The sequence below is a fragment of the Corvus brachyrhynchos genome, unplaced genomic scaffold (assembly GCF_000691975.1).
Source record: "Corvus brachyrhynchos isolate BGI_N302 unplaced genomic scaffold, ASM69197v1 scaffold444, whole genome shotgun sequence".
NCBI classification, from domain to species: Eukaryota; Metazoa; Chordata; class Aves; order Passeriformes; family Corvidae; genus Corvus; species Corvus brachyrhynchos.
Genome location: NW_008237886.1, coordinates 872,389 through 885,387, shown reverse-complemented (window position 1 = coordinate 885,387; position 12,999 = coordinate 872,389). Strand labels below are relative to the sequence as shown.

The 12,999-nt window shown below is 39.8% G+C and overlaps 1 protein-coding gene across 1 annotated transcript in view; it reads right to left on the bottom strand.

The window, feature by feature from the left end:
• Window positions 1-12,999, bottom strand: part of RNF150 (ring finger protein 150) — a gene marked incomplete at its 5' end in the record, with an annotated part of 117,807 nt that overhangs the window by 24,605 nt on the left and 80,203 nt on the right. Inside the window, 4 exons of the mRNA XM_008632448.2 lie at window positions 123-333; window positions 5,863-5,959; window positions 12,144-12,226; window positions 12,644-12,715. Coding sequence (XP_008630670.1) covers window positions 123-333; window positions 5,863-5,959; window positions 12,144-12,226; window positions 12,644-12,715 — 463 coding nt within the window. The remainder of the gene's footprint in view (window positions 1-122; window positions 334-5,862; window positions 5,960-12,143; window positions 12,227-12,643; window positions 12,716-12,999) is intronic.

The following is a 12,999-nucleotide window of genomic DNA, read 5'->3' as shown; positions in this document are numbered from 1 at the left end:
CCTTAAAAAAAAGCCATTGCTCCAGAGAAAAGCCCTCAAAGGCCATGCACTAGAGATGGATTTGTGGTTGGGATTTCTAGACATTTATTTCAGGGCAAATCCTGCCAGAAATTGGAACTTACTGCTTGTTGTGAAGTTACCCTCGCCAGCCTGGGGAAAGGAGTCTACGTCTTGGATGACTTGTAGCACTCCCACAGTCTGGGCTGGGGGATCCAGGGCCACTGAGCTCTCATTCACGGTTATGTCGCTGGCTCCCGTGATCTGGTTGGTTGGTGGTCCTCCTATGGATGCTTCCAAGTCTGGAGGTATATCATCCATGCAATCTGCATTTGGCTAATGGGAAAAAAAAGGAAAAAAATGGAGCTCCTATCTGCTAAAAACATTACATTTACTTCTTTCTTCTTCTTCAGATTTCAGTATTGAAAATGGCAACATATAATGAATAAACACACAGAGTTTGCCTTCATGTACTTAAAACTTAATACAGTCTGTTGGAAGATAGACCCAAAGTATGCCATGGAAACATTGAGTATTAAACTGTATCACCTACAATTGCTAAACATTCTTATTTATACTTCTAAGAGAGTTTGGGAATGTGCACATTAAAAAAAATAACTCACTTATTGGTATGATCTGCTCAACATAGGGATATTGCTCAATCAGATCACAAATGTAAACAGGCAGGAGCTGAAGGGGAATGATTATCCTTTCCTGAAATATACATTTTACAGAGCCAATATCTGAGCTTACAGGAATAAGAATTCAAGGGACCTGCCTGTGGGTGCATCTATGCGTGTGGTACAAAACTAGAAGCTAAAGCTGTTTATAAGACAAGTTTCTAAACATCAAAAGATCATTTCCTTTGCTAATACTGTATTTGCTACAAAATACAATTATGAGGAAAGAAACAAACACACTATAACGGGAAACTGAAGAGCATTATTCGATTCACAGCCTTTCTTGCTATGTGAAGCAAGACCAGTGACAGAGAGACATAGCAAGACTGAGCTGCAATATGTGGACACCTTGTTAAGTTAGGAAATATTGATTTGTTTCCATTTATCTTTATTCTCCAGGAACCAGACAGCTAGTCTGGATCAGCCACTTAGGTTTCCTCTAACTTCAGTGGTTTGAGACATTTTTGCTGTGTGATTCATCCCCTACCCCTAGGTATGAATTGCTCCCTCTGCCTTCCCTCTGCTCAGCACTAACCAGAGACAGGGCTCAAGCTGCTAGACTGGAAACCCAACATCCAGATGGCCATTGTCAGAGGAGGTGTACTCTGGTGGATCTGATTTTTATTCTATGCTTAGTTGTCTCACATGCCAAGACACTTCAGAAAATCTCACTACCTGCCTATCTCCAACAGGAGGCACCAAGCAAAATATGATACAGCAAAGGCTTAAAGAGAGATTTAACTTTAAACACAAGAGAAATCCCCTTGAATTCAAGCACAGAAGGTTACCATATGTTTACTCCTTTTTTTTTTTTTCAGACTCAGGAACTTAGCACGTTTTCTCTTTTTTCACACATTTCCTGTCTGATTGTTGTCACCTCTTAAATATTTTTTTCACAAATGTTCCTAATGAAAAAGACAGGCAATTTGAGTAGTCTTGTATCCACAAACTGAAGTTTGGAATGAAAACTAGAATTGTTGTTGTCTGGCTCCAGTCTAATCCACAAGCAGCAAGAATGCCTCAGAATTGGGATAAAAAAGGAACATTCAACTATAGCATGAGGAAACTCATTGAATTTGTACTTTTCCAAGTGAAGTACCAATCACTTATCTGTAGGACAGGGATCCAAAATTATCCCTTAGATCTATCACCCTTTCCCTCACTCTTAGCTATTATAAAACAATTTTTTCATAATTTCATTTTTAATTTAATTTACATTTGATGGCAGCATATATTAAAAACAAAAGGTCTATTTTTCTCCTATAGTAAAAACTATTTCAATTTTTCAGGGGATCAGTTGTCTATCCTTTGTTCTGATTCCAGTTATTCCTAGAATGGGGTTTTATCACAAACTTTTAAACCTTTTAAAGAGGGGGATTATAATTGAAAGCCAAACCAAACATTAAAGATGCAAAAATAGTATTGCTTGATATTATTAATCCCTTTACTCCTGAATAATTTTTTAGTTGGAAAAAATGCCCCAAACTAAGCAGCATGCTATAAAACTAATTATATGAAACATAATAATAATAATAACAATTATATTGATATAATAGATATAATAATATCTTACATAATTATTATTATGTAATAAAATTTTTTAAAAAATATTATTGATCAGAAAAAAACACCAAACCATTATTTCTTTGGCTGCCAGAGTGACCCAGATACATTTGCTACATTTAATTATATTGGTTTCACTCGTGCCCTGCATGTAAGTGCTTTCAGAGCACAATTCCACTAAAGTCAAGGGAAGGCTTTGTACTGACTTCTGAGGGCTTGGCTAAGGCTCTTAGTGAATAGCTTCAAGTCATACAATCCGCTGCCAAAAATGCATGTGACTGCATATCCAGCAGATGTTTGCAGAAAAGGGAGAGAAGCAGAGGGAAAATATTTTATGTGATATGATTGTCCCAATAGCAATGTAATTCTTTGAAAGTGAAAGACACTTCCAACTGGTAATCCATTTCAAATATTGCAGGTGTAGTCTGAGCTGGATTTGCCAGCAAAAAGACAGTGGAAAAGGTCAGGCCAACCATTTGCTGGTAGGTAGTAAGTTAATAATCCTATGGAGCTACAGAGTGCCGCGGAGAAAAGTGGAGGTGTTGGGGTGCCCAGCTACTGTGAAAATGAGTGCAGGAGTTTTGGTGCCTCATGGCTGCCTGGGAAATCTGAGCTTAGGGTAGATAATATTTGAAGTCTCTATTACAAAGTAAATGCAGAGTTTACTTGTGAATTGAATTGAAACATTTAGATATTCGGGGTTTAACCAATCCTTTCCTGGAAAATCCCAAGTCTTCCAGCTAAATGAAGCACAATATATCCACAGACACGCAAGCCAGGTCTTTAATAACAATCATAGGACAAACATGCATGTGGCAGGAAAAAAACCCCATAGCCTGTCATGGTAAGATTTCCTCATTTCCATCAGAGGCTGATGCCTGCCTAAGGCTTTTTCCTTCTTTTGTGTGTGGAAATTTCAGCTAAGAGGGCTCAGCAAGACCCAAGAATGTGGCTAAGGAATGACATTTTGCTTCATCCACTCTACAGAAATGTTTGCCACCTCTCACTGAGAAGCCCTAGAACTTTACAGGTTCTTTTAGGGCAACATCTTTTCCCACAGCAGCCTATGGACAATTGGCTAAGTGATGAGTCTCTAAAAACACCAGTTCATGTGTGCTGGTGGCTTTTTTGGCTCATGGGAGCACCAGAAAGCACACCTTAGGAAATGATGTCCACCCTAGGCTGCCCTCAGCTGGTGTTGGGCAGTGAGAAGGGTGAGGACAACATGATTTCTATGCAGATGGAAAACAGGTCCTGTGAGCTGAGCAGGAGATCAAAAGGACACAGGTTGGGCAGGAGGGGTTATGCAGAGGAGAAGCAGGAGAGAGCATAAGGTAGGAAAGCGATAAGCATGAGCTGAGGTGTATTTTAGAAAGAGAAGGTAGAAAAAAGAGAGGAAGAGGAGCAACTGATACCAGTATAGGAATTTTTAACTGTCAAGCTACCAGATGCTCTTAGACCTCCACTTCCTTTGCTGTCAGCCAGAGGAGACCTGACACAAAGGCTACCATCTACTCCAATTTCCCACGGACAGCAGCTCTTACTGTAAGTCACTTTGAGGGATAAGGCTCTCCCTTCATGAACCTATCCAATGATCCATGTATGCCAGTATGCCTCCTCCAAGAGAGGGCTGTTTTCAGCTTGTCTTAGAACAACCTGAAGGAAATTTTTACAGAAATTCATACAATAAAATCCCCTAAAAAAACTTTGCTAGCGGAACATTAACATCCAAGTGCTTTATTTTTAGTGTTAAGACAGACCAACACTAAAGCTGATTCGGAAATCTTAACTTGAACCAGTTGTTCATGTAGGTTACAGCAGCATCTTTAATTACATGCCCAGTACAATTATTTCCACAGAAGCTCCATGCAGAAAGCTCTCAGTGAGGAGAGCAGGATGGATGCCCATTCTGCTGTGCAGTACAGAGAAGACAGGGAGCTACAAGGGAAACAATGGCTGTGGAAAGTGAATGGTGCTTCAATTGTTCCTGGCAATTAGGTACTTCTACACCTGCCACTACAGAGCTGTTCATATGCAGTGAAATCCAGCCATGTAAACCAAAACTTCTACAAATGGCCTCTGGGCATGTTTTTTGTTCCACTAGCTGTGCCCAGCCTCAAACAGCCTGTGGACATGCTTAGCCTTCAGCAGCAGCCAGTGAAGCCAGTGAGAACTGTGTTCTGGATGTAAATTCTAACAGCACTAAACTTTCTGGGACGCCTTTAATATCTCACTGCAGCTCTCCAGAAAGCATTGGTCTGGTTTGTCTGTATCTCCTGATTATGAAGCTGGATAAAGAGCAAGTTAATGAAGTGCTTGGACAAAAATCTGAATGGGCCAGTGTGAGAGCAAAAATGGTATGGTGCTGTCAGATGCACAAGGAAGCCATGGAACAATACAGGCAGGGAGAAGAGGTGTCAGAACCCTGTGTAACTGCTCGTGGCAGGCCTGTGAGCTAAGACATGGAACCTGGGGAAATATTTCCGTATTTAAGTCGAGGTGCAGAGATGCTGAATGACAGAGATAGCCTTCATTCTGGTTTTTCATCTCAAATGCTGATTTTAACAGTTGCGTTTCGATGTGTTACCCTAGCTACAATGCCCTGCTTCTTTTTCCCCTTTGCATGTTTTTTGTTTGGATTATATTAGGTTTATTAACATATCTGCCTGCAACCTGCTTCCTAGTCTCCATGAAACGGAGTTCTCTGGGACTGGCTATACCAGCTCCCCAGAACGTTCACGTGAGCTGTTTTACTTTATATAGCTCTTTCAAATGTGAACTGGTGCATCACTGACTGAAGCTCGGGGCGGGGTATTTACAGCACCTGTTAATGCATCAGCTGGAGGTGTTTCATTATTGAACTTCACAAGCCTTGCATAGTGGGGGAGAGTGACTCACTCCTTCCTGGTGAAGCCCCTGAGCTTTGCGATAGTTCCAGTTGGGAAACTGTATGGCAGACTGGACAAACACTATCTGAATGCAAAGATGTGACTTAGAAAGATCAATTACTTTGGCAGTTTCTAATCACATTTGAATGTTCCAAATAATGAAGAGCTTAACAATTTCTTGTATGTCATGTGCTCCACCACATGCTTAGTAACTGGGAGAAATGGCCCTTAACTGGAGTTAGGAATGCAGATCTTGCTCCAGATAGACTTTAGGAGAAACCTGACAGAAAAGGACTTCCTTCCCCAGAACAAGCAATCAGTTGTCCTTGACAAGTATAGCAGAGAAAATTTTATTTCCAGACTTCCTGCTTTCATATTTGAACCGAGCGCATGATTAAAAAAATAAATCCAGTTCTGAAAGCTATGTGAAAGATTCTATAAAACCACCATAACACCAGTGAACAATCTTCTGCTCCACCAAGCAGGCAACAAGACATGCACATCACAACACCCAACCAACCCTCATACACACAGTCTTCCTTGCTAATACAAGTGGGGTGCAGGAGAGAGGTAGAGTCAGACATTTCCAATTGTACTTCCCTTTATAAATCAATTAATTATTCAATAACATGGCAAAAAGAGTAAGATGGGAACAGACAGGCAAAGGCTAGGGATATACCCAGGTGGCTGGTGTTTCCCTTCTGCCCCAATGGGCTGCTGTGCAAAGTGCTTACCGGAATCCCTAGAGCTTTTAGAATATTCATTTTACACATGGGGCAGGTACGATGGTCTAGCAGCCAGGGGTCAACACAGGACTTGTGGAAAAGATGCCTGCAAAGAAAACCAGGATATCTTAGTTCAAATGCACCACAGCACAATTTACCACTTAGTACCAGATGATACTGAATTCAGTTAAGTGAGAGTATTTCAACTCGTGCAGTTTGTGACCTCTGCAAGGACTGCAAAACTAGGTCCTATGCACACAAGGCTAAAATGATTCCTGCAGCAACTCAAATAGATGTGCACATTTCAGTGTGTTTGGAATAGAAGATCTACATAATTAGAGACTTAGGGAAAATATACAAAATGCATTAGCAAACCCCATATTCTTTAAATGTTAAAGGCTGTCAGTAAACAAAAGCTGCTTGCTGGTAAAGGTAAAAATCATGTTAGTTTTTCTTAATGGTTCTACATACAAACCTGATTACACATAATTTAAATGTGAAGCCATTGAGGGTCTAGCATTTTTCGGGATAGAGGCATAAAGAAATAAAATGAATTAGAAAAAAAAATATATACCTTTCATTTAAACAGAAAAACCAGTACAATGCTTTTTAAAATATTCTCTCTGACTTCCCTGCTCTTTAGAAGCTGCCCATCAGAGAGAGCTCCTACACAATTCCCTGAAGGAATTGTTGCTAATCCTGTTCTGAGTCTGAAGCGACCACTAAGCAACTACCTGAGCTCCACAGCTGCTGGGCAGCACTTTTCCTAGACATTAATCAGGTGGAGGAACTGAAAGTTTCTTGTTTAGCTTTGCCTGATGCAAACTGATAAAGACTGTAGAGATCTTTAGTGCGTGTACCTGACTGACTGTACTCTCTCTTGAGAGCATATTCTGTTACTTGGAATACTATGAAACATTTCTTCACCCAAAGGGTGGTCAGGCATTGGAACATGCTGCCCAGGGAAGTGGTATCTGAAAGCACTTAAAAGACGTGTGGATGTGGCATTTGGGGACTTGCCTTAGTGGCGGGCTTGGCAGTGCTGGGTCTGTTGTTGGACTTGAAACACCTAAATATCTGTATGATCCCAAGGCTCTGCCTGGAGCATGGCCCATACCAGCCTCTATGAGGAAATGCAATCTCTGAGAGCGCCAGAGTCACTTAACGTACCAAAGTAACTCTAGATATTTAACAGCTACTTATTCAGCTGAATGGGTCAGCAGACGTACTGTGTCACCACACGGCAAATTATTGCATTCCTGTGCTTTGTATCACTTCATACAACTATGGGAAAGAGCAAACGTTCTTGGAAGTTTGATCTAGTCTAATTATATCAGTTGGCTGGGGTATCAAACCTCATTTGATCCTGCATGTCAACGTGATTAATCAAATGAAGCATTGTGATATTTAAAGTTTGAGCCACTACTTTACTAAGGCTACTAAAGTTCACAGCTGGCCTTTCAAAGACGACCTGACCTAATGGATAACAACAAATGAACCAGATTTTGGTCTCTGTCCTGCTTAACATTTCCTTCCTTCCTTCTATCTTAGGAGGGGCATATTCAGCACATCATCAGACAAGCATTCTGAATTGGTGAAAGCATAAAGATACAGTTCTTAGGCATGTGTAATTTTACATTTAAAATTCTAACGAACAGATTTTCTTGAGTTTGTTAATTCATGGAGGATACTGAAAGTCTATGTCTTGCCTTTCAGCTACATGAAATAACGATGAAATTCTTGTCAGCGATTGGTTTTCTTTAATTATATAATCAAATTCATAAACAAATATGCTTATTGGCAAACACGTTTGTGCCAAAATAATCTGTCCATTTACAAAACCGGAGATATTTATTAATCTCTCAGAAAACAAAACAGATTTCCAAAATCTGTTTTGAATAAAAAATACATAGTTTCCACCAAGACATTTTACCATAGACCAGAAAATCCCCTTTTGTTTTCAATCTCCAGCTTTGAAAGCCTCAGTCAAACTGGGATTCATATTAGAGAATTTCATGATGTTTCCTCATCATCAAAAGCTTGGAACACTTTCATGCCTTAAAGACCTTAAAATCTGAAATTCAGTGTTCCTAAAGTTGGGTTCAAAAACAATATTCTAAAATAAATCCTAACAATGCCAAGTAATTTAAATACATGACAGATCCTGTCACTTTCCACTTCTCAATACTAATTTAGCACAATGTATTATGACTCCATTAATTTCAGATTTAATATACACTACAGAAGGAACTTGATTATTTGACATAAATACACAGAATAATGGAATGGTACTGAAAATCAGATAAAGATTTGCCTTTTAAAATTTTTGTACTGCATTATACAATGAGCTCTTATAATATCTGTTTTGAACATGTAAACATTTGTGCAGGAAGCAAGGTGGCAGGCTTTGCAGATCTGGATTTGAAAGTTTATTAGGTATAGCACTGTGTACATGCTTATGGCATTCAACAAATTGCCAATTGTTTCATGTTCCAAATTCACGCAAAAGAAGGGTCAGCACAAAGTAAGATGAGAGAGCAACTGCAGTATTTCACTGTCACATGGTAAGACAAAGATGTAAAAAGATCAACTGCAACAAACTCCCTTTGCAGTTCTGAATGATGCAAATTTTAAATTGAAGGAGAGGATAGAGCCATCATGGATGATTTCAGAAGTAATGACCCATACAGGGAGACAGTAAGAGGTGTTTCAAGCTCAGGCTCAGGACATGGCTTTCACAATCAAAGTCAAAGCTAGAAAAAAAAAATACAGGTTTTTTTCCCTGTTGTGTGCAACCACATTCATTGCAAAACCATGTTGATTTGGATGGGTTGGAAAGTTTCTCAAAAGAACTGCAACTGATTAGTTGACAGAGAGGAAGGCGAGATGTCACAACCTCATAAAAAAAGGTTTTCATAAGGGGAAGGAAACAACTGTTCTCCACCTCTCCCAGGGATAAGAGGCACAATGGTGTTGTTTAAACTGCAGCAAGCGAGATCCAGGTTACACAATAAGAAAGGCTTTGCCACAGTCAAGGTAACGAAGCACTGCAATAAATTATCAGGGGAATTTGCAGTCTTCATCCTGGGAGACTGCAGATTGTGTTGGAAAAAGCTGCCAAAAACGACACATGCGTGCCAGTGCCCCTGTGCTGTTCCAGAGGTGGTGGCCTCCTGAGATCCCTCCCGCACTCTCCTGTGACTGCACGTGGCTGTGCAAAGCTCACAAAACACAAAGCAAAAGAACCTCAGAGTCCCAGAGCATTCCATTTACTATTATCTAAATAGCACTTCACATTTTTTAACTAGAGATTGCTTTTGTTTGTAACGTACTTGTTTTCTTTAAAGCTGCAATTTTAATCATACAAGGAAAAAAACCATGTCGCACTCAGCCAAAATTATAATAATAATAAAAATGTGACTGTACTACAACTATTGTAAAGCTTTCAGCTTGCCAACAATTTTGAGAGGCTTTTTTTCAAGATTAAGGGAAACTGTTCTTCTCCCACCTTCCATTCCTAGTCTCACCTATGCAAAAAGAGAGGCACATCCCTGATAACCCTAAGTAAGAGCATCAGTTGCCTGGATTAGACATAGGGCTGAAGTAAAGGATTAAGAATTTTTGTGAGAGACTGTAGCACTGTAGTGTCCAACAAGAAGGTTTGAGATTTTAGGGGGTGCCTGTACAGTATCATTTACTTCTGAGGAGGACACAAGAAGATGACATTGAGGGTGAGAGGAGGAATCAAAGGGAAGAATGTGTGTGATGAAATAATTTTCATAGGAAGCTAATAAAAAGAAAAAGCAGGAGTGAAAACTCTCTGAACTCACAGTTGTTCATAGAGTGAAGGTTCAGGGGAAAAGAATGAGGTGGAACAAAGTAAGAGAATGTGTTTATTGGAGAAAGAAATGAAATGGCAAAAAAAAGAACTTATGAGGCACTCAGCAGAGATAAGGTTGAAAGAAATGTCTTGCCTCTCTGTAGTTTAGTAAAGTTAGTAAAAGTTTAGTTAAGGGCACACCGGGAGCAGCAGCACCAGTACCTTCTCCAAAGCTAGAGCAGAAAAGACAATGGTGTTTTGAAGCTGGAGATGGAAGACAAGCAGAATGAAGTAGGGCTGTGACAAGAGATGTCACTCTGGGAATGACGAACTTGGTTTCATTTGATCTTGTGTCAATGCCCTCAAACTTCAGAGATGTTTGCTACCATTAAATATAAAACCGGCTGCAAGTCAACGCTTTTTACTTTTACCAAGTGTCATTCCTTATTTATTTAATACACTCTGTAGACTGAAATTTATTAATACAGTCAGTTGTGGGAACTGCCTGATGAAGACAGAGAGGAAGAAGCACAAGTTCATTTGGAATTCTCCTCTGAGCTTTCCAGAGTGGGGTACATAAAAACAGCTATCCCAGAGCCAGCAGAAAAGAGAGGACATTTGGGAAAACAGCCAAATCCTAGTAAACATGTATCTATTTGACTCCTGAGCTCATCTACTGCTATACTGGCGGCTTAATGAGGTTCCCATGTTAGAAACTGCACATGGCTTAACTGAGGATGCCAGAGTGGGAAAACTACAGTCTGTAGGTCTTTATCAAGATATAACACACTCCTACTCACTTCACAGAAACAGAAATTAATCCACTTTCTTTTTTGTTTTAGATGAAGAGATGAGACTGAAAACAGCAGAAAGAATCATGAGTACCATTTCATGTTTCAGAAATTCAAACCCATGTGAGTATGTAAAACACTCCCCTCGCAGTTTGCGTAGCAGGACAGCCAGGGTTGGTGAAATAGCTACTTGAGAAAGATCTTTGGGTTTTTATAATTCCAGACTGCTGAGGCTCGGTCTGTGGGTATTTTACAAGACAGTTCTGCTACTCCTACCCTTTTAGCATGAGTCATTTTCTGGGCGACCTTTCAAGTCAGCCAAGAACTAAATACCACCTGTTAACTCTGTGTTTCCTATTCACTGTGCTTGACCCAACGCCGTGGATGAGAAAGGCTCACTGAATTATGAGGTGAGACACAAGTGAAAGCTAAAGCTTAAACATATATTTAAGCTGTTGTAGATCTACTTCCAAACACTGCCTGTCTCTGTCATGCAAATTTTCCAAGCTTTATTCTGCTTCTGTGCAAACAGGCTTGATGCCAAACCAAGGTCCACATTTTCTGGTAATTTCTCATTTTTCTGTATTTCTGCTTCATGAAGTGATGTGTTTGTGTCTGCTTGTAGAAAAAAAAAAAAAAAGAGTTCACATGCAATTTGTGGGAGATTTACAGTAGGTCAAATTTATGATTAATTTATGATTAATCTGTTGCTTTGTGTTAGCCATTTAGTGATGGCAGTAAACAGATTTAATGAGTCACATGAACTAACAGAAATGGACAGCTTGTAACATTCAAATATCTACTAGGGTACAACATAGCTGGAAAATAATCAAGTATTTTGGTTTCTCAAGCCAGTGAGTATTACACAGGAGAAGAAAGAAGTTCTATTGAAAAAAAAATAAAATCTCTGCTCTGTATGTGCAGCAGTTCAGATTGGTATTTCTAGGGAAATCAAACACTTGCTGTTCCTCTCCTAGGGGCAACTGATCCTAGGAAATTTCCTAAGAAATTGATTTCCTCAGAGAAATCCTCCATTAGGTAACAATTCACAAATGACAATACAACAGCACAAAGATGAATACAGCTGTTAGAGATGGCAAGAGGCTGCACTCCTGTGTCACATCACTGTGGGTGGACTTGCTGCACAGGGCATCTTCTCATGAGGCATGTTTTACTCAGTGCATCTCTTTCTATGGCTGGGGATCCTTTTTGACAAAAGTCATCCTTTTCTCAAGCCCAGGACAGCGAAAGAAGTAGCTCTATTGGGAGCAGGAGCCTGCTCTATCCCAGGCTGCTGTGGCCAGGGGTCACCTTCAAGTCAGAGGTAAATTCTCCTAAGGCATTTATTCTGGGCTGATTAAAAAAAAACAGTGAGGAAAACAGATGAATCAAAACTTTAGTTTAAAAATCCCACTGAAGACTTTGTTGTAGGACCAGGTCAGACAAAATTTCTGACTACCATACTAAACCCTCAGGGTCTCACCACCATCAACACTAGTTTCACTTCACATTGAATAAAGAGGCATTTCAGATATCTTTACCAAGAGATTTTAAACAGGCCAAAATAATAAACTCACCCTTCCCTCCCCAAGTTCTCAGGTAATCTCATCAGCGTGAAACTGAGAGCAGAGACTGTCCTGAAGTAGAGATTATTAGAGCTAAAAGCACCTTCAATTTACCTGCAAGGCAATATCCTGACAACATCATTGGGCTTGTAGCCTTCGATACAAACAGCACAGTTATCAAAGTCTGGCTCAGTCTCCTACAGGAAAGAGAATATTCATCATATTCATTTTTTTATTTTGTTAGCTAATCTCTTCATTTAAGAGCCTACATGACAAAGTAAAACAGTCACTGAAGAAGACTGCAAATCCAGTAATGCATTTCAAAACCAGCAAGTCAGGTTTTCTGACATGTTTCCAGTTGGAAACTTGTACTGGGAAGCATGCAGATTTATTTAAGATGTTTTAACTTTCAGGATTTTCTGCATCTTTAACTGAATCACTCTCTCTGCCCACTTTATTCCATCCGTAACTCACTTACCAGCACTCCTCCCCCACCTGAAGGACACAGTAGCTAAATAAGCAATTGGCATTTCTGCTCTGCCTCATTGTCCCAGAGGCCTGAAGGAATCCTCGGCACAAAGTTTCATATAGTAACAAGCATTTTGAAAAATTACCTTGTCACCTTTCCTGATCGTCCTGACTTGCAGCTTGCTGATTGCTTTCTTCGCGGCATCTCCAAGCCGGCGCTGAAATACAAAATTTGCTCTTAAGCAAACAGTAACTCTTCATGCAGAAATCAAAACTTTTTCTCCCTAGGCTTCTTAATAATTTTAAGCACATGGAACAGGGTAGTGTATAAATATAAACATAATAATTCATAATAAGGGCACAGTAGGTGCACTACACTGCAGCAGCGAGTACCAATGTAGGTAACAAGTCCACTATTTGGGTATCCTACTTCTTCCCTCTCTTTTTTTAATGACACTTGTTAAAAAAATATACTGGGCAGTTATCAAAGTGAACACTGAAC